The sequence below is a fragment of the Chiroxiphia lanceolata genome, chromosome 1, assembly GCF_009829145.1.
Source record: "Chiroxiphia lanceolata isolate bChiLan1 chromosome 1, bChiLan1.pri, whole genome shotgun sequence".
Taxonomy (NCBI): Eukaryota; Metazoa; Chordata; class Aves; order Passeriformes; family Pipridae; genus Chiroxiphia; species Chiroxiphia lanceolata.
This window is the reverse complement of record NC_045637.1, coordinates 9,293,126-9,314,992: the sequence shown is the minus strand read 5'-3', so window position 1 is coordinate 9,314,992 and position 21,867 is coordinate 9,293,126. Positions and strand designations below refer to the sequence as shown.

The 21,867-nt window shown below is 38.4% G+C and overlaps 1 protein-coding gene across 12 annotated transcripts in view; it reads left to right on the top strand.

Moving 5' to 3' along the window:
- EFR3A (EFR3 homolog A) overlaps window positions 1–21,867 on the top strand; it is a 76,873-nt gene that overhangs the window by 42,822 nt on the left and 12,184 nt on the right. For all 12 annotated transcript variants that reach the window (XM_032694015.1, XM_032694028.1, XM_032694037.1 and 9 more), the window contains 11 exons: window positions 5,568–5,646; window positions 6,684–6,819; window positions 8,000–8,164; window positions 10,491–10,602; window positions 12,437–12,488; window positions 15,297–15,469; window positions 15,899–15,974; window positions 16,551–16,712; window positions 17,943–18,074; window positions 18,558–18,625; window positions 19,830–19,957. In XM_032694015.1, coding sequence (XP_032549906.1) covers window positions 5,568–5,646; window positions 6,684–6,819; window positions 8,000–8,164; window positions 10,491–10,602; window positions 12,437–12,488; window positions 15,297–15,469; window positions 15,899–15,974; window positions 16,551–16,712; window positions 17,943–18,074; window positions 18,558–18,625; window positions 19,830–19,957 — 1,283 coding nt within the window. The remainder of the gene's footprint in view (window positions 1–5,567; window positions 5,647–6,683; window positions 6,820–7,999; window positions 8,165–10,490; window positions 10,603–12,436; window positions 12,489–15,296; window positions 15,470–15,898; window positions 15,975–16,550; window positions 16,713–17,942; window positions 18,075–18,557; window positions 18,626–19,829; window positions 19,958–21,867) is intronic.

The window sequence follows — 21,867 nt, the reverse complement described above, 5'->3', positions numbered from 1 at the left end:
TTTTTTCCAACGTGAATCTGTTTATTCAAGATATTAATTTCCCATAGATGAGTGTTGCAATCAGTGGAGAGACAAACCAAGTAAAATACAAATAGCACAACAAAAGTTACAATTTATACTGCCAAGTCAAGTCCTATGTTTTTCAGTTCTGTGCGTTTGCCCTGTTGATTCCTTAAAAATATGTTGTGAAAAAAGCTACAAGCATTGATATGAGTTGTCTGCCTCTTTCACTTCTGTTAAATGTCTGTTGCAAAGCAGACATTTATCTCCCAGCTCTGTTGAGGCACATTGCACAGCAGAGCAGGGTTCATGGCGTACAGGGAAGTTTTCCAGGCTCCATGTCCAAGTGGAGTTCAGTGACAGGTGGTGCTCCCCGGGGGTTGGTAATGGGACAGCACTGTTTAACATCTTTGTCAGTGATGTAGACAGTGGGATTGAGTGCACCCTCATAAAATTGTCCAGTAACACCAAGCTGTGTCGTGCAGTCAAACTCAAGAGGGAAGGGATGGCATCCCAAGGAACAGTAGGAACAGGCTTGAGAGGTGGGACCTGTGAAAACCTCATGAGGTTCAGCATGAGGTACTGCACCTGAGTCAGGCCAATCCCCAGAACCAGTACAGGCTGGGGGATGAAGGGATCGAGAGCAGCCCTGGGGAAAAGGACTTGGGAGTGTTTGCTGATGAACAGCCCAGCAATACCTGGCAATGTGCTCTGACAGCCCGGAAAGCCAAACGTGTCCTGGGCTGCATCAGAGAGGGAGGGGGTTCTCCCCATCTGCTCTGCTCTGGTGAGACCCCGCCTGGAGTGCTGTGTCTGGCTCTGGGGCCCCCAGCGTAAGAAAGACATGGACCTGTTGGAGCGAGTCCAGAGGAGGCCCCAAAGATGATCAGGGGCCTGGAGCACCTGTCCTATGAAGAGAGGCTGAGAGAGTTGAGGTTATTCAACCTGGAGAAGGCTCTGGGAAGACCTTAGAGCCCCTTCCATGCATAAATGGGACCACAAAAGAGCTGGAGAGGGACTTATGACAAGTGTGTGTAGCAGTAGGACATAGGGGCGTGGCTTTGACTTGAAAGAGGGTAGATCTAGATTAGATATTAGGAAGAAATTCTTCTCTATGAGGGAGATGAAGCACTGGCACAGGTTTCCCAGAGAAGTTGTGGATGCTCCATCCCTGGACGTGTTGGAAGGCTAGGTTGGATGGGGCTTTGGGCAACCTGGTCTAGTGGAAGATGTCCCATCCCATGACAGCAGGGTTGGGAACTAAGTGATCTTTACAGTCCCTTCCAACCTAAACCATTCTGTGTTTCTATGAAAGTTCACGTGTTCTATGTATAAATCTTTGCAGGAAGCTCTGCACTTTCAAACCCTGGCTTTTCCTGGGGATAAGAGCTGCTTGCTCCTTGTAGATTTTTCAAGATATGCTTCTGTTACAGGAATACGTTCTCTTAGATGGTCTTAGTTCTTCCCACAAGTATTAAGGATTTTATTTGTACACTGAAGGACTTTCAAGCTACCAAAAGTCCTTTTCAAGTTACTACTGTTAAGAACAGAAATTGCAAAGGAAGGTAGGGTTGGTATTGAGGGCAGAAAATTTTTGTATCCTTTTGTTTTTCCCCAAAAAGCATTAAATACAAAGAATTATGCTATTCTCTTATTTTCCATAGGTACCTATTATACCAGCCTGATAGAATTTTAAATGTTGCAAAGTTGAGTGTTTAATTAAGAAATACTCGTTCCTCTCTAGATTTAAAATTTGCATTCCTCAAATACCTGCCACCAGAGTGAACAGTTAGGTGCCAAAAAGTCTGAATGGACTATTTGGATCTACATTGCAGCTGCTTTCTTACCACTTTTAAATTCTTTTGATGGGTTTATCACGAAACTTTATCATCGTGTGCAGTTACTGCAGTCTTTTGTATCATTTTAATATCAGGGAAGTTTCCTACAAATAATTCCTGATTCCCTAGACAAGAGTTAGTGCTTGGTTTGGGATTTGAGAAGGTGTCATACCTGTTTTTCCTGTTGGAAGTCTAAAGCCTGATGTATTCAAAGCGTGTTCACCTCAGCGTGCCACATGCTGCACTGAAATCAGTAGATAATGACCAGGTGCTCAGAATATATCATCTCTTTTATAAATAGACAGTCTTTGTGGTCACCATTTTTGTGTTCATTCTGAGGAAGAATTGCCAAATGTGTCTTTTTAGAAATGATTGCTGTAAAGGTTTAGTATTTTTGAAGAACAAGAGATGCAGAAAATGCATTTTTAATCTGTTTTTCCTAAACAAAAAGGGAGTGCTGTATCTAATCAGCTTCACTTTGTGAGTGAGCACAACAGGTAGGATGAAAGTTCGAGTTAGCGAGTCCATTGTACTTTATCGGATTGAAAAACCTGACTTAGCCTATGATTAGGAAACAATTTCCCCTAACAACTTTCAACGATTTTACAGCTTTTAAGAAAACTCTGGAGCAATAGATAAGGCCTCTTATGTTAACACTGAAGGTACAGATTCAGTTCCCCACTGGAAGATTTGCTTCATGTGGCACTGGAATATCAGGCAACGTGGTATCACTTCCTTGCAAAGCTGAGATAATAGTGCTTCTGTCATCATGAAACTGGGTGTATTCAGTGATTGAGGGATTTAAAAATAATGAAGATAGTAGAAATCTGAAGTCAGTCTCCTGATACAGGTTTGGATTGACCTTAATTTTCCTTGCCTTTGGTAGAAAATCGCCGTGGTTATAAATGTCTTCATGTAGCTAAATACTCTCAAATAATAATTTTTAATGGAATCTGACAGATCAGTCTGGGAAATTGCTTAATGAAAGTAAAAAAAATAATTATATTAACATTACCTTAAAAAATTTTCTATGTTGTGTCAACAGTCAGAAGGTATTGAGACTTACTTAGCATGAATTTGCAGTGGTGAATAGATTAGGCAGATTCAAAGAGATCCAGGAACCTAATGAATATAAAAAACTTCCCAAGTGTAAAAACTGTTTATCTTACTATATTTCCTTTCTTGTCAGTTATCACATCATCTCTGCAAGGCTTTCAAATACTAACAGACTGGTGCATGATGCGTGAGCAGATTATTTTGTATATTCCCATACATGCATGCCTCAGTTATGCTTTCTAATCCTCAGTATCAGTTTATCTTGTACTGTAAGGATTGCTTGCATGTGTGACAATGAGAGGGAGTTCAGGGATCATTAGTGGCTCTCTCTCTCCATAAAGTGATTTGCATGGTTGGTTCTGCTGTTCCTTTTAAATTGAGAAACCCAGTTGTGCACATTTGCCACATATATGCAACAGATCTCAATGGAAGGCAGCTTGGTATTTGTTAATCCAGCAGTAAAATGTTTTGTAACCTTACTTGGATCTTCTTTGTTGAAATAAATGTAATTTGAAAAAAAAACAAAGGAGTCAAGGTGTGACTCAATTTTAACGAAGTAAATGCACCATGCTGAAAATACCCTTTATCCTCTTTTACAAAAACAAAACTACATTGAATACACTCTGTTATGATCAGTAAAATGTGTGACCTACAGTAATCTTATACTGCTGTTCTTAGGAGGAAAATTCTAGTACACAAAGTAGGCTGCCCATTGAGCTGTTACACAGATCTTCAACCTAGGCTGTCATCTTCCCCCTGCTGTCATCCCATCAGTTCATCTACCTGAAACAGCTAATACTTGGCCTTTCTGGAAGAAGAAAACTGTATGTCTTGTTTTGAGAGGAATTTTTTTTTTTTTAACATGATATAAGATGTGGTTGACTGTAATCTGCCTGAATGGATCTTTGAGGCAGATAAATAGGAACTGTCAAGGGTAACAGAAAACACATGCTGCCCTAAAAGATTAAGAGATGAGTTCCAATCAGGAGAAAATAGTGGAGAATATGATTTTCTATTTGATGAGACAAAAATAAAATAGGTTAGCTAAAATAAGCTATCATGTACAAGAAATGATGGACTGTACTGAAATGATATTAAGAAGGAAGAAGACATGAATAAATACATTATAAACCTCTATGCCCTGAAGGATTTAAAGAGGTGATTTTGTTTGTTTTTCTACCCCAAGGCAGGATTAATTATACCTGTGCATTTGCAGTGTGCACAAGAAAGGCAGTTATCCCCAACAGGTAGTCAGGTTTGATATTTAGTAATGTAAATCTGTTGTTATTTTGACAGGCAAAATACCTTTAAAATCCCTGACATTCTTTCCTGTAGAGATTTCTATTAAAGGTATGTAATGTGTCAAAATGGCAGTACTTTTTTTTTTAAGCTCTGCAGTGGACTGCAAGATAATTTAGGGCACAGGAGAGGGTGGCTTTGTGTCAGCTGGTTTAATCAAGCTTGAAGGAGACCTGTGTACGCAGCTGGGTCACTGTGCTGGGAGCAGCTGCCCAGTGAGTGAATTGAGACCTCCATATTCTAGGCAGAGAAAGTTTAAGCATCCATTCAGTCCCCCTGTGTTCAGAGCACTGATTCCTTTCACCTGTGGGCTTTTGAGCTTGCTGTTTGAAGCATCTTTATGTGTTTCCTAGGTTCTTTGAGAAAGGGCAGAGCAGTAAGGATTCTGTAGCTGAGATACCTGTTTAGAAACACAACCTAAATTCAGTTTCTGTTAGAAAGTTTTTTGGTGGTTTGGCCTGTTTGTTTGTTGTTTTTTGGTGAATTTGTTGGGTTTCATATGGTTTTTTTTAAACCTAAATCATAGCAATTAAAATGCATCCAAAATTACCTTTTCTTTCAGTCTTCTAGATTGAAAAATGCAGTTATTTTTGTCATGCTTTTTCAGATACTCAGATCTCCTTTTTGCAAAACTTTGTGTGCCCTATTCATAGCTTTCAGCATAGTGCTTAAGCAGAATTCCTTGTATTTGCTTAAAACTCTGACAGAGTTTGTCATTTGTGGTTCCTCTCCCATTTACAAAGAGAACCGTGCATTTATCATTTGGATTCTGTTTTGATATTTCTTGCAGAAACTGTTGAAATGCTTCAGATGTAAAGGTGTATATGCATAAAGAGTAGCTTTTTTTTGTTTTCCACATATTTTATTCATGAAACCACCATGAAAAGAAAAATAGTTCTTAGAGTCTCTGTTCTGAATGGAACATTCAGCCCTAATTATTTTGTAGCTTATGACTAAAAACAAATTATTTATCTTCTGTAAAGTAGAAGTTTGTCACGGTGTTACAACATTCTCTTCAGCATATCTCTCACTTAAGTGAATATCTAATGTCACAGCCATTTTTATGCTTGCATTTTGTGTGGAAACAGTATATATTCTTAATTGCATATCTTTGGAGTGACAAGGTTCCTTAAATTTCTGGAATTAGAAGCTCAGGCATTTCTGTTTCAGCCGCATGTATTGTGATCACATCCTAAACCTTGAAAAAAATGCTTTTATTAAGTTCTAGATTTCTCAGTGAGTTAATAAGTCATTTTTTAGAAGTTTTATGTAAGTAAATAATCCCTTTGGGATGAATTTTGAGAAAACCCTAAGATACCATTTGTTATATCTGCAGAATGTCATTATTTCAGGTCTCTTAATTTTTGCTTACAGGCATTTAGACCACCATAGACTATGGGATCCTAATGAATTTGCTGTTTCCTGCTTTAAAATCATCATGTATTCTATACAGGTAGGATTTTCTCCAGCGTTTTTTTTTTCCTTGCATACATGTTTTGAGCACATGAGAGAGGTTTAAATGCTCGCCTTACCATGATAGTGGTAGACAGTAGATGAAGTCAAAGAATCCAAAAGATCCCTTTCAATAACTCCAGTGGTAGGTAGTGCAGAGGTCCTTCAGCAAGCTCCAGACCAAGGACTAGGATAGCTGTACTGATCTGGCATTGTGCTTGACAAATAGATCTCTCAAATTGGTCATTTCTGTGTGCCAGTACAGCTGTGCTGCTTTTACAGCTCAAGAAACCAACTTCACATGGAACTGTGTTGTGCTCAAGATTTTCATTAATGAGCAGCCTGTATTGTGGCCTTAAGCTGAAGGAGAAAACGTGGAAATTGGATATTAGGGAGAAATTCTTTACTGTGAGGGTGGTGAGGCACTGTACAGGTTTCCCAGAGAAGTTGTGGATGCCCCATCCCTGGAAGTGTTCAAGACCAGGCTGGGTGGGTCTGAGTACCCTGGTCTAGCAGAAGGTTCCCTAACCATGACAAGGGAGTTGGAACTGGGTGATTTTTTAAGGTCCCTTCCACCCCAAACCATTCTATGGTTATATGATTGTCTGTGATAAACATGATCCAAGTCTGATTCTTTGTTTGTGTCAAACAGACATGCAGAAGATCAAGTCATAACAGTTCTTCTACAGGTTTGTAGAAGAAAGCTGAGTTTTCTCAGCATTTATATCAATGGTGCTGAAGTCCTTGAACTGCAGTTAGCTCACTGAAGGACCACTTCACACTTCCTCTGTGCTGTAGATGTTCCTTGATATTTTAAGACTGTAAACTTTTGTATGCTGGGCTGAATGGACCTGTGTAGCTTCATCTATCATGGTACTTTTTTGAAGTCATGTTTAGTCATGAATTGATGGAAATTTTGTTAAATTTCTGAATGAAAATGTTACAGAACAGGAACATGGTCATGATTATAGCTGAGCGGTATATGAGTTCATTCTCATTAAAGTCACAGATGAAGCTTTTCTGTCTGTTTTTTAATAGGCACAATATTCCCATCATGTCATACAAGAAATCCTTGGACACCTTGACGTCCGCAAAAGGGACTCCCCACGAGTCCGTGCTGGCATTATTCAAGTTCTTTTGGAAGCAGTTGCAATAGCAGCTAAAGGATCAATAGGTAAGTTGCATTAAATTCAAGACATCAGGTCAAAGGACAGATTTGCAGGGTGGTGCTCGTTTTTGCTTTGGTTTCAAGCTGAATGAAAGCATTTATTTTGAGAAGGTTCTGTATTTACTCGTTTTTTCTCCTTTGTACTGATAAATTACTCAAACGTACTTTATTGTTTGACTGTTATATAACTCTTGTATTGAAAAACTGAATGAAAAAGTTGTGAAGGGCCGGAATTCCTGTTTGTTAAGAAGTTTGCAAAGTCTGAGAGAACTGTGTGTGACTACAGAATGTCAAGAGCACTGTCGCTTTTTGACACAGCTGCTGTGACCTGAGTGGTAATATGGGAGTTGAGTAAAATGATCCTTTGAGAAATTTTACCTTAATAACTGTGAAGCAGCTGAAACAAGGTGAAATATGTAATTTAAGTGTGATATAGTTCCTTGAAATAGAAGTAGTTAGGAAGATACATACACACGTGTGCTCTGCTTCTGATTTTTTTTGGTCTCATGCTGTAATATTATTGCTCTGCCTCATTAGTTTGAGTCTGAGCCTATCCTTTCTCTTTATACAAGACCCACTTGCATGCACAGACCTGGGAAGTCTTTTACTGTATGATGAAAAGAGCTCATTATTTGATCCAGTATTTCGAACTGGATTTTAATAGCAGGTTTTGAAATAACTGAAGTTCGGGGGTGGGGGTGGGTACCTGCAGTTTAACCCATTGTTGATGCTTAATTTCAGCAACCACTCCTATTTATCTGAAACTTGCATGATGGCTTGATTCTGGCCAACAGCTGTTTGCTCATTCCCCTTTCCCCCAGGACTGAGACAATGTAGACAGAAGGTGAGAAGTCTCATGGATCAAGATAAAGACAGTTTAATGGGTGGAGCAAAAGCTGCATGGACAAGGAAAAAAAGTTACCCCCATCCTGGCCAGACCCAGTACACTTGATCAGAATGGATTATGCAGATGTATCTGATTGCATTTCCTGATTCCAAGTTAATTTCTAAAACATCGAGATGTAGGCACACTTCAAAACTTCCTTACGCCTCAAACACCGAATTTCACTTGGGTTTTTTATGCTTACTCAGATTTCTTGTGAAAAGGGATTGAAAAGGTCAGGTTTCATTTTCTTAAGACATCTTTCCCTTGACAGGTGCAGTCACTGTTATTTGTTGTTTCCAGGCCCAACAGTTCTGGAGGTGTTTAATACCTTGTTGAAGCACTTGCGCATCAGCGTTGACTTCGAGCTGGGTGACAGGCGCAGCTCTGCGGGAAGTGCCACTTTCAGCACGAGCTCCAAGGAGAGCGATGAGAGGATTGTCCAGAATGCAATTATTCAAACAATTGGTGAGTAATGGCAGTAACACAGGCTCACTTAAAATCCCTCCTGTTTTCCCCCTTCCACAATGAGATGGTATTGGACCAGCTTGAATCCAAAAACAATAATACCAAGTGTGATATCTCTGATTGTATTTGCCTCATTCTCAGGCTCACTTTATGTGTTTGTCTTCTGAAAGGTTGTTCTTTTAAATGCTAACTGAGCAGATAGGGAAGAAGCTCGATGATAATTAAAAATGCTGGTAGACTTAAATTTTAGTTACATTATTATATGGCCCTTGAAATATAGAAATAAATCCCTACCTTAGGACTAATATTAGTCCTTTTATGAAAATCATATTGCAAACAATCGTATACAGTAAAATATATTTTAGTAGGAGCTGCCTGAAAACTTGTAGAAACGAATGTTAAGCACAGTAGCAACAATGACACCTAATGGCCGGGTGTGCTACAACAACTTAAGTACTTTAACGGACAGCACTGTAAGTGGCGTTACAAATTCTTTAAATTATTTTGTTGGAATACCCTCTCCCCTTTTCTCAGATTTTCTCTTTGTGGTACTGATATTATATATTGCATTTATGATGTGTATTCCTTTCCTTAAAGAACAAGGGGAAGTGTAACTTAAATGTTGTTTACTAATCTGTACCTTGAAGCTTTTTAGAGCAGTACCAAGTATGTAATAGATTATTTCTCATCATTGCAGTAAAACTCCAATTTAAAATATTAATCCCCCCCCCCAAAAAAAAAAAAATGCTGGAAACCTCACAACCCAACTTTTTAAAGTAAAGCTTCTTTCTGTCGATCATCAATTCCAACTCCCTGCTCCTCACAGGACTTCTTACAACTAAACCATGCGACTAAGAGCATTATCCAGATGCTCCTTGAGCTCTGTTAGGCTTGGTGCTGTGACCACTTCCCTGGGGAGCCTGTTCTGGTGACCAGCCGCCCATTCAGTAAGGAACCTTTTCCCATCTGACCTTCCCCTGATGAAGCTTCATTCCATTTCCTCATGTCCTATCGCTGGTCACCAGAGAGAGATCAGCACCTGCCCTTCCGCTGCCCCCCTCAAGGAAAGTGTGGACTGTGATGAGGGCAACTCCCAGCCTTCTCTTCTCCAAGCTGAACAAGCCAAGTCATCTCAGCTTCTCCTCATAAGTCTTGCCCTCGACACCCTTCACCATCTTGGTTGTCCTTCTCTGAACAGCCTCTTAATAGTTTGATATTCTTATATTGACGTGCCCACAACTATGGACTGGAGGTGGGGCCACTCCAGTGCAGAGCAGAGCAGGACAATCACCTTCCTTGACCGGCTGGTGATGCTGTGCCTGATGACCCCCAGGATATGGTTGGCCCTCCTAGCTGCCAGGGCACCCTGCTGACTCACACTTAACTTGCCGTTGACCAGGAACCCCAGGTCTCTTTCCATGGGGAATGTTGGGAATAACAGCATTATCTCTGTTCCCCTCCCTGGGCACAGTCCCACAGCTGGGGCCATGCTGCCATAAGAGCAGGGCTCAGCCTGCAGCTGGCGTCAGGGTGGCAGTGTGGTCCTACTGGAACTTTGACTGGGCAGCTGCCTCAAGTCGTGGGGGGTGCAGGTCATAGAGAGGGCAGGGCCTTCTGTGGGTAGGAACTAGTTCTCCCTGGTCGAACTGGAAGAGCTACAGCACCCTCCTTGTGTGCCAACTGTTGCTAGCACCCCCTAAGGGATTCTTTTAAGGCCAGGGAGGGGGTGTGTGCCTGGTGTTTCTCTTGGCCCTACACAGGCCCCTTCAGCCATTGTGGCACAGGCTGTGGGCTCCAGGTGAGTCTTTCTGCTCCCCTGGGTTCCTTTGGATCGGGAAACCCCCCCTGTGCACCTTGTGGACCTTCCTGGAGCACTCCGCTTCCCATCAGGAGCTGCTTGCATCGTCAGTCCCTCGGTACAGCAATAGTCACATATCACTTGTATGTCTGGGATTTCTGTCTCCTCACTTGTAACATTTAACGGAGACTTCAGAGACAAAAGTAACAGCACTGTGTACCATGTGAAACACTTCCAGTTCCTTATTAGTTACAAATTAACAGATGCCACGCATGTAATTTTTAAATGGTATATTTAGAGGAGGATAAAATTAGAAAGCTTTAGGATTCAGAGTTGGAAGCAAATGTCACAAAGACTCTCTAAAGCCATTCAGCAGAAATGAACATGTGCGATTATGGCCTAAAACAAATCATAATTTTATTCTCATCTATTTTGACCTTGTTAATATATTCCTTGTATTTATAAGGCTTTCCTTATAAAGAGAAGGGCCCTATTTATCTTCTGTGATTTCATTCTATTTTTATTTAGGATTTTTTGGAAGCAATCTCCCAGATTACCAGAGATCAGAGATTATGATGTTCATTATGGGCAAAGTACCTGTTTTGGGGACTTCACAATCACTGGATACCAGCCACCTTGGGTTTGTATATCCTACATTTTTAATTAGATTCTTGATAAAGTATGAAGCAAAAAACATTAAGAAAAGTGAAATGCAAATCCTTACTCCTTAGGGGCTGTATTAAATACTATGCAGAACCAAGACAACCACAGTGTCAGCAATATGAAATCAGCCTACAGACTTGATACTGATAGAAAATACCTGGTTGGAATCAAGCTTATTTTGCACTAAAACATTTCTTCTCTCCATATCTGTACAGATGTTTCCAAAATTATCCAGTGAATGCTGGTTAATTCCATAAGTTCTTACATGTGTGTTTTGGGAATGAGGGAAATTAAACTATGTCTACCTTTTTGCAAATAGGTGCATAATTTTCAAATTTTTTTGTTTTTAATACATTCTGTTGAAGCTGACTTCAGCTTAAGAAATAAACTGTATAAATTCCAGTGAATTTGTTTTAAATTTTCCCTATTTATTTAGAAATAGGAAAAAGCTATAGGTGGTCAGATTTCTGTAATAAATCCATATTTAAAAAGTTGCCGTACACTGAAGTAATTTTTTCCCTGTAATGTGAATAATTATGTTGAAAAGACTGTGCTTCCTCAGTATGGGGAAAGTCACTGAAGAGGCTGCAGCTGTTCTTTCCAGATGTGCATGGACACTTTGCAGCACATAACTGGTCCTCTGCTAGATTAAGTAGGAAGTCATTGTCATTCTCCTGGCTTCTTGGTAGCTTTTCGTACAGTGTTGTGTCCCTGTGGCATGGGATGATATTCCATGGAAGACAGAAATCTGTCTGTGCCAGGCAGTTATCACTCATTAAGAAGGTATTTGAAGAACAAATCCATGTAAAATTCTGTGCTTGGATTAACAGTTGGGTGTGTGTGTTTTTTAACTACGCAATTTTCTTTTTATAGGGTTCTGTGTAAACATGCACCTGAGTGTGTTAATAGGATGTGCATGTGTCATTCTGAATAAAGCAGGCGTTCTGACTGCTGATACAGTCTTGCATTGCATGAAATTTTGGTCTCTGCTACCCAGAACATTTGAATGATACAATAGCCAGGATTACAGCCCCTGTAGGTGGAAGTTTCCACTGTTATGTAGGGACGAACTCCTGTGAATAGTTTTGCTCTTTCTTTATGCTACTGATGCACAAAGTGGTTTGTACCTTTTTTATTTTCCTGAGAGAGTCTCTTTGAATGGAGCAATTTATTCCAAGTGCACTTTTATCTCATAAGATCTTGCAAGAGTAGTGACTACATACCATTAGCTCTTTGGCTTCTTTTAGTACCAGCAGACGGAAAATGAAAACAGATGAAGAACAGGTTAAGTAGTGTTCTGTGCACCTTCCTATGATACCAAAACTGAGGGATCTTTCAGTTTTCCTTACTGATTTTGCGAATAATTTTTTCCAGTCTCAGAGTTCTGAGGTCTGATTTAAATAAGAGGTGTCCTTGTTTCTTAAGAAGACTCAATTACATTTTAATTCAGAAGAAATTGAGTGCTGCTGCTTGTGAAAAGAAAGTCAAGCTTGTAGTGGTTGAATGTTTTAGATACGAAGGGATTGCTAAATGAAACATGAATTTTAGATCTGCTTTACAGTATACAATTTACTGTGTTCTTCAGTTCCATGAGCTCCGTTTTTTTAAGCCTTTCTGTAAATGTCTCTTCCAAAAACATTTAGTTATTGCACCTCAGTTGGAGATATTTGCCCTTTATTTATGATCATCCAGCATCCCTTCCAAGACTGCTGTATTCACTTGTAGAAATGCAGTTGTTAGAATGATGTCTAGGTAATATTTTGAAGATATGCAAAAAAACCTCATTTGCAACTTTTTTTTTCTAATTGCAGAGATTTGGGAACTAGAAGGATTCAGATCATGTTACTGAGATCTTTACTTATGGTAAGCCCTTTGTGCTCAGTATGCTATGTTATAAACACATAATGTCTCACTTTATCTGTATTTTTACACACGTAAGTACAGTATAACGACTCTAGATTATGAATTAAACATACTTTCCTATTACATAGATCTGGAATTCTACTGTGTAAAATTTTAAAAGCATTTTCCCAACTTAGATTACAAACAGGTCAAGAAATACTCCTCCATCTCTTAGAGCACATTAGTGAATATCAGTTATAATTAGATCTGCAGATCCAAAAGAACATCATAGAGTAGGTTGAGTTCTACCAGCAATACTGGCAATATCAAAGTGAAATCACTTTTGTCTCTGAGCCCAGAAAAGCAGTAATTAGTAGAGTGGACAATATTTTTAAAAGCACAGAAGTGGATGCCTATCTCCAAGCCCTTAAAGCTTCAGACACAATTGTTCTTTCCTTCCTATTATTTCCCAAGTTTCTTGTAAGGTATGACTGAATGTTTTATCACAAATACATTTTTTAACTGTAAACCTTTAAAGAGTATTTCTGGAAATAGACACAGATGGTAAGAATCAGAAAGTGGGTGGTAAAGGAAACTCTTGCCAGTAGAAACCTGGCCTGTTTTGTTGCAGAAGCTGAAAACTGTTTAGTCACTGAAGTAGGGGGTACAGCATAAAGAATGATTTCGCAACTAAAGCAGAAGAATACTTTCCTGGAAAATGAGCTTCTGTCCCTGCTTTGACATGACCTTTGTGTGTGGTGTTAGGCAAGTTGTTTAAACCATCCTTTGCTTGTCCAAATCTGAAATCCTAGACTGTGGTTTGCAGAAGACCTGAGCATTCACAGTTGCAGTTTAAGATAGAAAACTTGTTAGAAAGGGCCTCAGGTGGTCATTTTGCACATTGTCTCCAGTAAAGATAGACTCGGGTATACCTAAGCTGTTCCTGACAATATTCATCTCACCGGTCTTAAAGTTCCATCCAAGTCAGTAAGAATTGTTCTCATGATTTTGAGCACTGCATAGCCTAAGTATACTTTAAGGGATTCAGGTTGTGCATGTGGGAGGAATTTAACATTTTGGACACTGAATTTAAATTTGCTTTCTGTTTAGAATATGGAAGTAAAATCCCATCATGGCACGAAGGTGTGAAAGTGAATGTTCTGATGCTTAATGAATTACTCAGACATTGATAAATATTGCGGAAAATGTGAACATTGTACATCATGTATTCTTTACAAAAGAATAATATTTCATAAAATAATTAGTCTGTTCCCATGCACACACACAGGCAGACAAGTTAATGTTAATAGGCAGTTGAAATCTGGCACTTAATTAAAAGTGTGCACTTACATTTGCAGCCTTGCTGCTTGTAATATTAGCCATTTTCCATTTTCAAAATGATTGGTTAGGTACCTTCATGTGCCCTTGTGCTCCTCTGCCAGCCACTTCTCTTTGAACACCTTCGGTTATGCTGCAGGCACAGTGCTTGCTCACATGTTGTGGTTTAACCCCAGCAGGCACCAGGGACCACCCAGTCACTCCCTCACTCTTCCCCAGAGGGATGAGGGAGAGAATCAGAAGGTACCAGTGAGAAAAGTGAGATGAAAACAGTTTAGTAAGTAAAAGAAGGAAACCAAGAGAAACGAAACCAAATAATAATAAAATAAACCAAAACCCACACCCAAACCCCAGTTGCTCACCACAAGGCAGCTGATACCCAGCCAGTCCCTGAGGAGTGGCAGCCCTTGCAAACTGCCACCTCTTTTGTTGCTGAGGTGTGGTCAGCACATAATGCGAGGTCCCACATTTTAGTGTGGGATATCCCTTTGGAAGTCTGCAAGCTCTGCTAAGCAGTAACTAAATCAACCCCACGTTATCAGCACTGTTTTGGTCACAAATCCAGAACACAGCAGCATATGTGCTACTATGAAGAAAATTAACTGTCCCAGCCAAAACCAGCACAACACAAAGGGTAAAAGGGTATGGGATATGTATAATAAAGTAAGCCTTAGATAAAAATATTACTGTGTTTATTGTAATTAAATTTTGAATAATTTTCTCCCCTCATACTCAGTACCTTATACTTTGCAGTTTCTGAATCTGTTTTGGTTTTGAGATTCTAGTATTCTGATAACCTGCATTTTAAATTTTAAACATATCTGACTGCTGTAAATGTTCAGCTAATTAGTATCTGAATTGTCAGTAGAAGTTTACTTTTCTTTATGTACCTACAGAGTTTGCTTTAATTAAAAGTAATTGAATGAGGCAAGTCAGAAGTCATATTAGTTTAACAAAAGAAAAAAAAACAATATGGTACCAGATTTCTAAGAAAGTGGTGTTTGCTGCTTACGTTATGTTTTGCAATAAAGTAGTATCAATAAATGTTTAAGGTGTACATACAGGCTCTGACTTCTCTTTTTTAATTCACATGAGCTTACTCAGTAACATATGTGAACTGAACAGCTCATAGCCTGAAATGGAAAAATCTCTATTGTAATTATTACCATCTTCATTTTATGCCCTGCAACTTTTCATAGGCCATTTAAAAAAAAAAAAATTCATACCTTTATTTTTTCTTCTGGGTATCTTGGTAAAGGAAGGATCCTGAGAAACAATCCTTTTAACAAATGAGAGAGTTAATTTGAAAATGTGTGTTGGAGTCCTTCCAAATCCATAGTGAGGTCAGGAATTTTCAAAATTAATCCAACACTTTAATTTGAATCCACCTTTCAGATGCCAAAGCAAGCCCGCTAAAAGTGTGTGACGAATGCAGTTAATTCTTCCAGTGCAGTAATGACACACATTAATTTCACTTCCAACAATGAACAGGTGACTTCAGGATACAAAGCCACAACGATCAGTAATGCACTTCCTCCCCCATTCCTGGACCCATTATTGTCTCCTTCACTCATGGAGGACTCTGAGCTCAGGCAGCTGGTCCTGGAAATCCTGCATAACCTCATTGATCGGCACGACAACAGAGCAAAGCTCAGAGGGATACGGTACTGCTTTTGGTTTGCTTTGGCCTACTTGAAATTCTAGTTTAATACCTGAAAGATAAGTACTGTTGATTTTTAAATACTATTCCTAGTGTGAAATTTTGATGTACTGTTTTGGTAAATGCACAGTGTCTTTTATTGATGGCAGGCATTTTACAGGTAAACCTCAGTGCTCGTACCTTAAATAACCATTTCAAATATCTGCTAGTTTAGCTGTGGAAGACAGAATATGTTATTTTATGTAGCGAAAAAAACCCGTGCTTTTCATAATTCTGTTTATTGTTCTCCCTCTTCAACTGAAATTAGAATTGTTAAGACTGGATATAATTAAAAGGGAAATTGCATTGATTGGTCTGAATAGTTCCTATATTTCACATCCTCTTCCTTTTCAACTTTCTTTTTGCTAAAATGATATTTTTCTTACGTTTGTAGAATAATACCAGATGTTTCTGATCTAAAGATAAAACGAGACAAGATTTCAAGGCAGGATGTGAGCTTCATGAAAAAGGTAATAGAGTGAAACATCACTTTTCTATTTAGAAATAAAGTAACTGAACCAGTTATTTTGCTTGTCTTCTACAGTTGTATTTTTGCAAGAAGTTGCAAAGATCAGTACTAAATGATTTTAATCAAATTACAGTGATTTCAGTGTTGAAGTGCTCTAGATACTTTAAAGATGGTTCATGAAATAAAATTGCCATGTATCTTAGGTGAAAACTTGTATGCATGAAATTAGACAGAGAATTAAAAGAATAAAAAAGGATAAAATAGATGTATACACATGCATACACAAACAAGTACATGATTAACCAATATTACCACTAGTTTCTAACAACAGCTTCTTTATAGACACAATACTGTTCTATTTTACACAGAGAATTGCATGAATACTGCACTGTGGTCAGATGTTGGCATTCATTTCCTGTTGAAATATTTTAAAAAATAATTTTCCGTTTATGAAAAGGAGGAATCTAAGTTGGCCCTGCTTGGAGTAGAGAGTTGGACTAGAAGACCTTTAAATACCCTTTCTAACCTAAATTATTCTATTATTTTAATATCATTTTCCCTTTTATGTCTTTTATAGCATGGTCAGCAGTTGTACAGACACATCTACTTAGGCTGCAAAGAAGAAGACAATGTCCAGAAAAACTTTGAACTCCTGTTTACATCTCTAGCTCTTACCACGATTGAACTGGCCAATGAAGAAGTGGTTATTGACCTCATTCGATTAGCTATTGCCTTGCAGGTATGAGGCTGAGCTGGTGGTGTGTTTGTTGACTGACAATTTATATTTGTAATTGGATATGTGAGTAACTTGTTTTGTTTGTATATTGATCTTCAAATTGGAAATCTCATCATTTGGTCCAAACATGTTTGAGCCACTAAGGAAGTACACTTTGTACATGCCACTTATTATAGGGAAAGCTTCAGCTAATCAGTTTTGTAACAAATTTCTACAGCGTGTGCTATTCAGGAAAAGTAGCAGATGTGGAAATTTGTTGAAATGTTTCCTAGAATCACTGATATTTGTTAGCAGATTGAAAAGGCGTTCTTACAACATGTCACTGTGCATCAGTGTTCTGTATAAAAGGTATGAACTGTCCTTGCCTTGGATGAAAGCTTTTGTATAATTGTTTGGTTGGGAATATTTGTCAAACCAAGCTATTTAATCTCACCTTAGAGTAAAATTCTGTTAGTGTGTTGATAGGCTTTATTCCTTAACATTTTGTTAAAAAAATCATACATTGTCTCATACTTGCATACAGTCTTCAGGGAAACTGTCAAACTTACTAAGTTTGTCTGTGTTGAAATCAAAGCATTAAAAAAAATAAAGGAGTGCTAACATGTGCCCTGGAAATTTGATGAAATCAGGCCCTGTATTCCCAGTTCTCTCTGTCATTAATCTTATTCCCAAATGTGCATCTGTATTATGAAACCTCTGAAATGCAGCGTGCATCCTTAATTATAAAATTTGTCACAGAACCAAATCCTTACTTAATAAAAATGACATTAGGAGTTTTACTAGAGCAAAAATAATGCAGTCTGAATAAACATAGAAATGCTAATAAGGATGAAATAATTCCCTTTATGGTGCTGTATCTGTGACTCACACAGGTGATCTTTGTGATTAAACTGCTATTTCTAATTTTCCTGAAAAAATGTTTTGATCAGGAGGTGGTAAGTACAAGAGATTACCAGTTATAAACCAGTACTTCCTTTCTGAGAAACAGAATTTTGAGTTGAGTAAATTTATTTCTCTTCATAATTGTTGAATTTTTAAGCTTTTTAACTTCAGATATTTGTAGTTCAGGAGTGAGCTAAAAGACTAGAATTTTAAGATGAGAGGTATCAAATACTGAGTAGTAGTAGATCGTCATCATCTGTCTGGTAGTGTTACTAATAATAAATTTCACTTCTATATATTCAGGACAGCCTGTTAACTTTGGAAAGCATAATGCTATCCCTTGTATTTCAGGACATTGCCATCATCAACGAGGATAATCTGCCAATGTTTAATCGTTGTGGTGTCATGGCATTGGTTGCAGCCTATCTAAACTTTCTGAGTCAGATGATTGCAGTTCCTGCCTTTTGTCAGCATGTCAGCAAGGTAACACATAATTAAATAAGTCATTTATGACACTACACATTCTACTGTAAAATGAGTAAATAACTTGTATCAAGTAATGGCTTATGGTCTTGTTCTCCTGTATTTGTGTCAACCAACATTGCTCTTGATCTTCAGTTTCTGATGGCATTACTTGCTGACTCTTCAAATTATAAACAGAATAATCTTCTCTCAAAGTATAGCATTTTTACTTTGTTTATAGTACTATATATAATGGGCTAAATCCTCATCTGGTATAAGACTTTACAGCCTCACTGGCTTGGGTGAAAAAGTACTGACAGGTACAAGACCATGAGAACCAGATTTTTAGTCTAAATGGTGAGTGCCAGTCTCTCTTTCTCTGGTTAAAAGAAATTCTGAAGGCCTCATTTGTGCTGAGGTAGATGTGTTAGTGAGAGTTAGTTAAGTGGAGAAAACAGCTATGGAACTACTCCATTTGTACTGTTTGTCTTGTCTTTTTTTTAGGTCATTGAAACCAGAAGTGTGGAAGCATCTTATTTTCTCCCAGAAACAATTTTCAAAGACAAATGCAAGTAAGGAGATACAAAATGTCAATTAGTGGACAGTGAAGTACCTCTTTTACTATTAAAATTCAGACATCACTGAAATATGTTATATATGTGAAAAATGATTTAGGGGTTTAGTAGTGTACAGGATGGGCAGAAGAAACCCAAATATTGAAAGCATGTGTGTGTATAGGGGGAAAAAAGGTGGGTTTCAGACTTTTTTTATTGTAGTCAGAGGCACTTACACCCTCACAATATGATGCTTGGTGTGTGTGCTAACACAGCCAAATCCATTTTCATTGAATCACAGAATGGATGAGACTGGAAGGTCATCCTCCTCTCTGGAGGTCATCTGGTCCCTGCTTAAGCAGGGCCACATCCAGATGCTATTGAATATCTCCAAGGATGGAGACTCCACAACCCCTCTGGATAACCTGTGTCAATGCTTGGTCACCCTCACAGTAAAGAACTGTTTCCTGATATTCAACCAGAACCTTCTGTGTTTCAGTTTGTGCAGTTGCCTCTGTCTCTCGCAGAGCAGCACTGACAAGCCTTTCCACCCTCTCTCCCTTAAGGTAGTTGTACACATTGATAAGATCCACATTCTTTTCTCCATGCTGAACTGTTCCAGCTCTCTCTCTGTCTTCATTGGAGAGATGCTCTAGTCCCTTAATCCACCTTAGTGGCCCTTTGTTGGACTCCCTAAAGTAAAGCCTCACCTTCCCTGGTGAGTGCAGCACTTGACTCAATAGTCCAGTGCGGCCTTACCAGAGCTGAGTAGAGGGGCAGGATCTCCTGCTTCAACCTGCTGACAATGTTCCTCCTGTCAGCCAGGATACAGGATGCAGCCCAGGATACCTCAGTCTTTTTTGCCACAAGGGCACACTGCTGGCAAATGGCAAATATTACTGTTGCTGTTAATTAATTACTATTAATATTACTATTGCTCTGCAGGGTTTTTTTGTTATTTAACAGAGACTATTTTCTCTCAAGATGTAGCAGAATAGATGAGGAACATATTTTGGATAGCCAGTAAGTGTTAAGGTAATTTAAAATAATGCAGAGGTGTTGAATAAACTAATTTTGGGTGTATATTCATTCCTAAAAAACTGAGCAAGCTTCATTTCCATCAAATCATTACCATTGGTTGCTCACAGATATTGGAGGAATATTTTCTGTAACCAACAAATACCTATTTGTAGACAATAATTTCGAATATATATTTTGACAGTCTTCCAAAATCCTTAGAGAAGCATGAAAAAGACTTATTTTTCCTGACGAACCAGATTGCAGAATCATTAGGAGGCAGTGGATACAGTGTGGAAAGATTGTCAGTTCCGTATGTACCCCAGGTAACAGGTAAGTGCTGATTAGTAACAACACCACAAAGTACCAGTTATTAAGAATGCTTTCTTAATGTCTTGTGTGCCAATGAAATGTAATGTGACTGCTTGGCAACAAAACCTAATCAGATCATTTTGTCTTCTCAGGATGGGGTGTTTTTTTTCTCATTAGCTACTCTACAAAACTGTAAAAAGTTTCAACTATTTGTCCTTTTAAGTTTGTTTTTTTTCCTTAATGAAAGGAAGAGGGGCAGAAAGGCCTCGAACCCACTTTGACTCTTTTTAATGAAGTCTTTGCTTTCAAAAGACTACCTGTGTTAATTTGAGAATATACAAGCCAGCATACTTTAGTCTTTTTATGTAAACACTGAATGAAAAATATTCCATGCTCTTGCCATATGGTCTTGTGCTGAGTTATTTGCCTTAGATAAATTTTAAATGAGCAGATGCTAATTTAGTCAAGAATGGGATGTTTTTCTCCATTAGATACCTATGCAAGCTTAGTGTCAGGTAACAGTAGAAATGCCTGAGGAAGGTTTGTGGGAGTTCCAGCTGCGCAGGCTGCGTGAACAGTGTGTGGAGGACTAGCAAGTATGTGACATTATGTGCTTTTGGCTTTTAGTATATTTTCAACAGCCAATTGAGCAACTTACTCAAAAAATGGTTTGAAGAATTTTTTTTTCTTAACAATGTGTGTTTTGTGGCTCTATGTAACCAGTTGCTATTGTAAACAGACTGTGGGACACCGCAGCCTGAAGCATGGACCTTTTTAAAGCAGAAAAATGTGACTTCTCTGTTTTGTAGCTCACAGATAGGAAGAATCATAGTACATAGGGACGGTGAATGCCAGATCTGTCCTTCTTGCAGTCTGATTCAGAGACATTGCTGCCTGCTCTTGAGTGTCTTTTTTGGATAGCTGCTATGGGAGGAATTGAGTTCTGCAAACAGCACGTGTGGATTTGTCCCAGATGCTACCAGGCACACTAGTGATATGTTCTGACACAGCTACAATGCCTGTGTTTTTTGTTGCTTGTTGTCTTCTAGAAAGGATAATGTTCCTATCCTTCACAGATTTCTTCAGAAAAACAATTAATGTTATATTTTAGTATTGGCAGAAGAGGTAGCCAGCAAGTAAGGAAACATTACTGACTTTGAATAAATGAGAATGGAATGAGAAAGATAGGTTGGTTTGAAATTTATGTTAAGCCTCTTCTAGAAATCAAGGTGTATTTGTGCCCAAATGACCTTGTTAGGGTTTTCTTGGATACTTTGCTGAAAATGCATTCCTACACAGGAGGACATGAAAGTTCTGACAGCAAGATTGAGTTTACCTGCAAGTATGTGATTAACTGCCTCTGCACGTGATGAGAAATTGCCATATTTAATCCTAAATTTTAGTATATGTGAGTCAGATGGGTTTGGGGTTTTTTGTAATTTTTTTGTAAAGAGCAGCAACCAAAACTTGCTCCTTGTCTGTTGCCATAGCTAATAAATACATTAATCTCTAATCCTGTGGAATATTGAACTTCCAAGGTTTTCTTTTAACTAAATCAGGAACAAATGGATATTTTGGAATTCCTAAGCTTTTAATTTTTTAATGCAATGAAATGTTTCATTTCTGCTGTTAATATTATAATGCTAGAATGTAGTGTTTCAAAAGAAATCATTAATCTTAGTAAAAAATCCATTTTTCTATATTCCTGTGAAATCTAGGTTTGAACTCAAAAAGCCAGTAAATATTTCATCCTGATTATTTCTGATATTTCCAAATATCAGTGACACAATGCTTAACAATGGCTTGTAGACATAATTTTGTCATCCTGTCTTTGTTTCATGTTTTGATATTTCTTGTCAGTTTGAAAAACATTCATATCTGCAGATTTTTTTATCTGCCTTTTTCTCTTCCTTACTTGGGGGAGGGAGAAA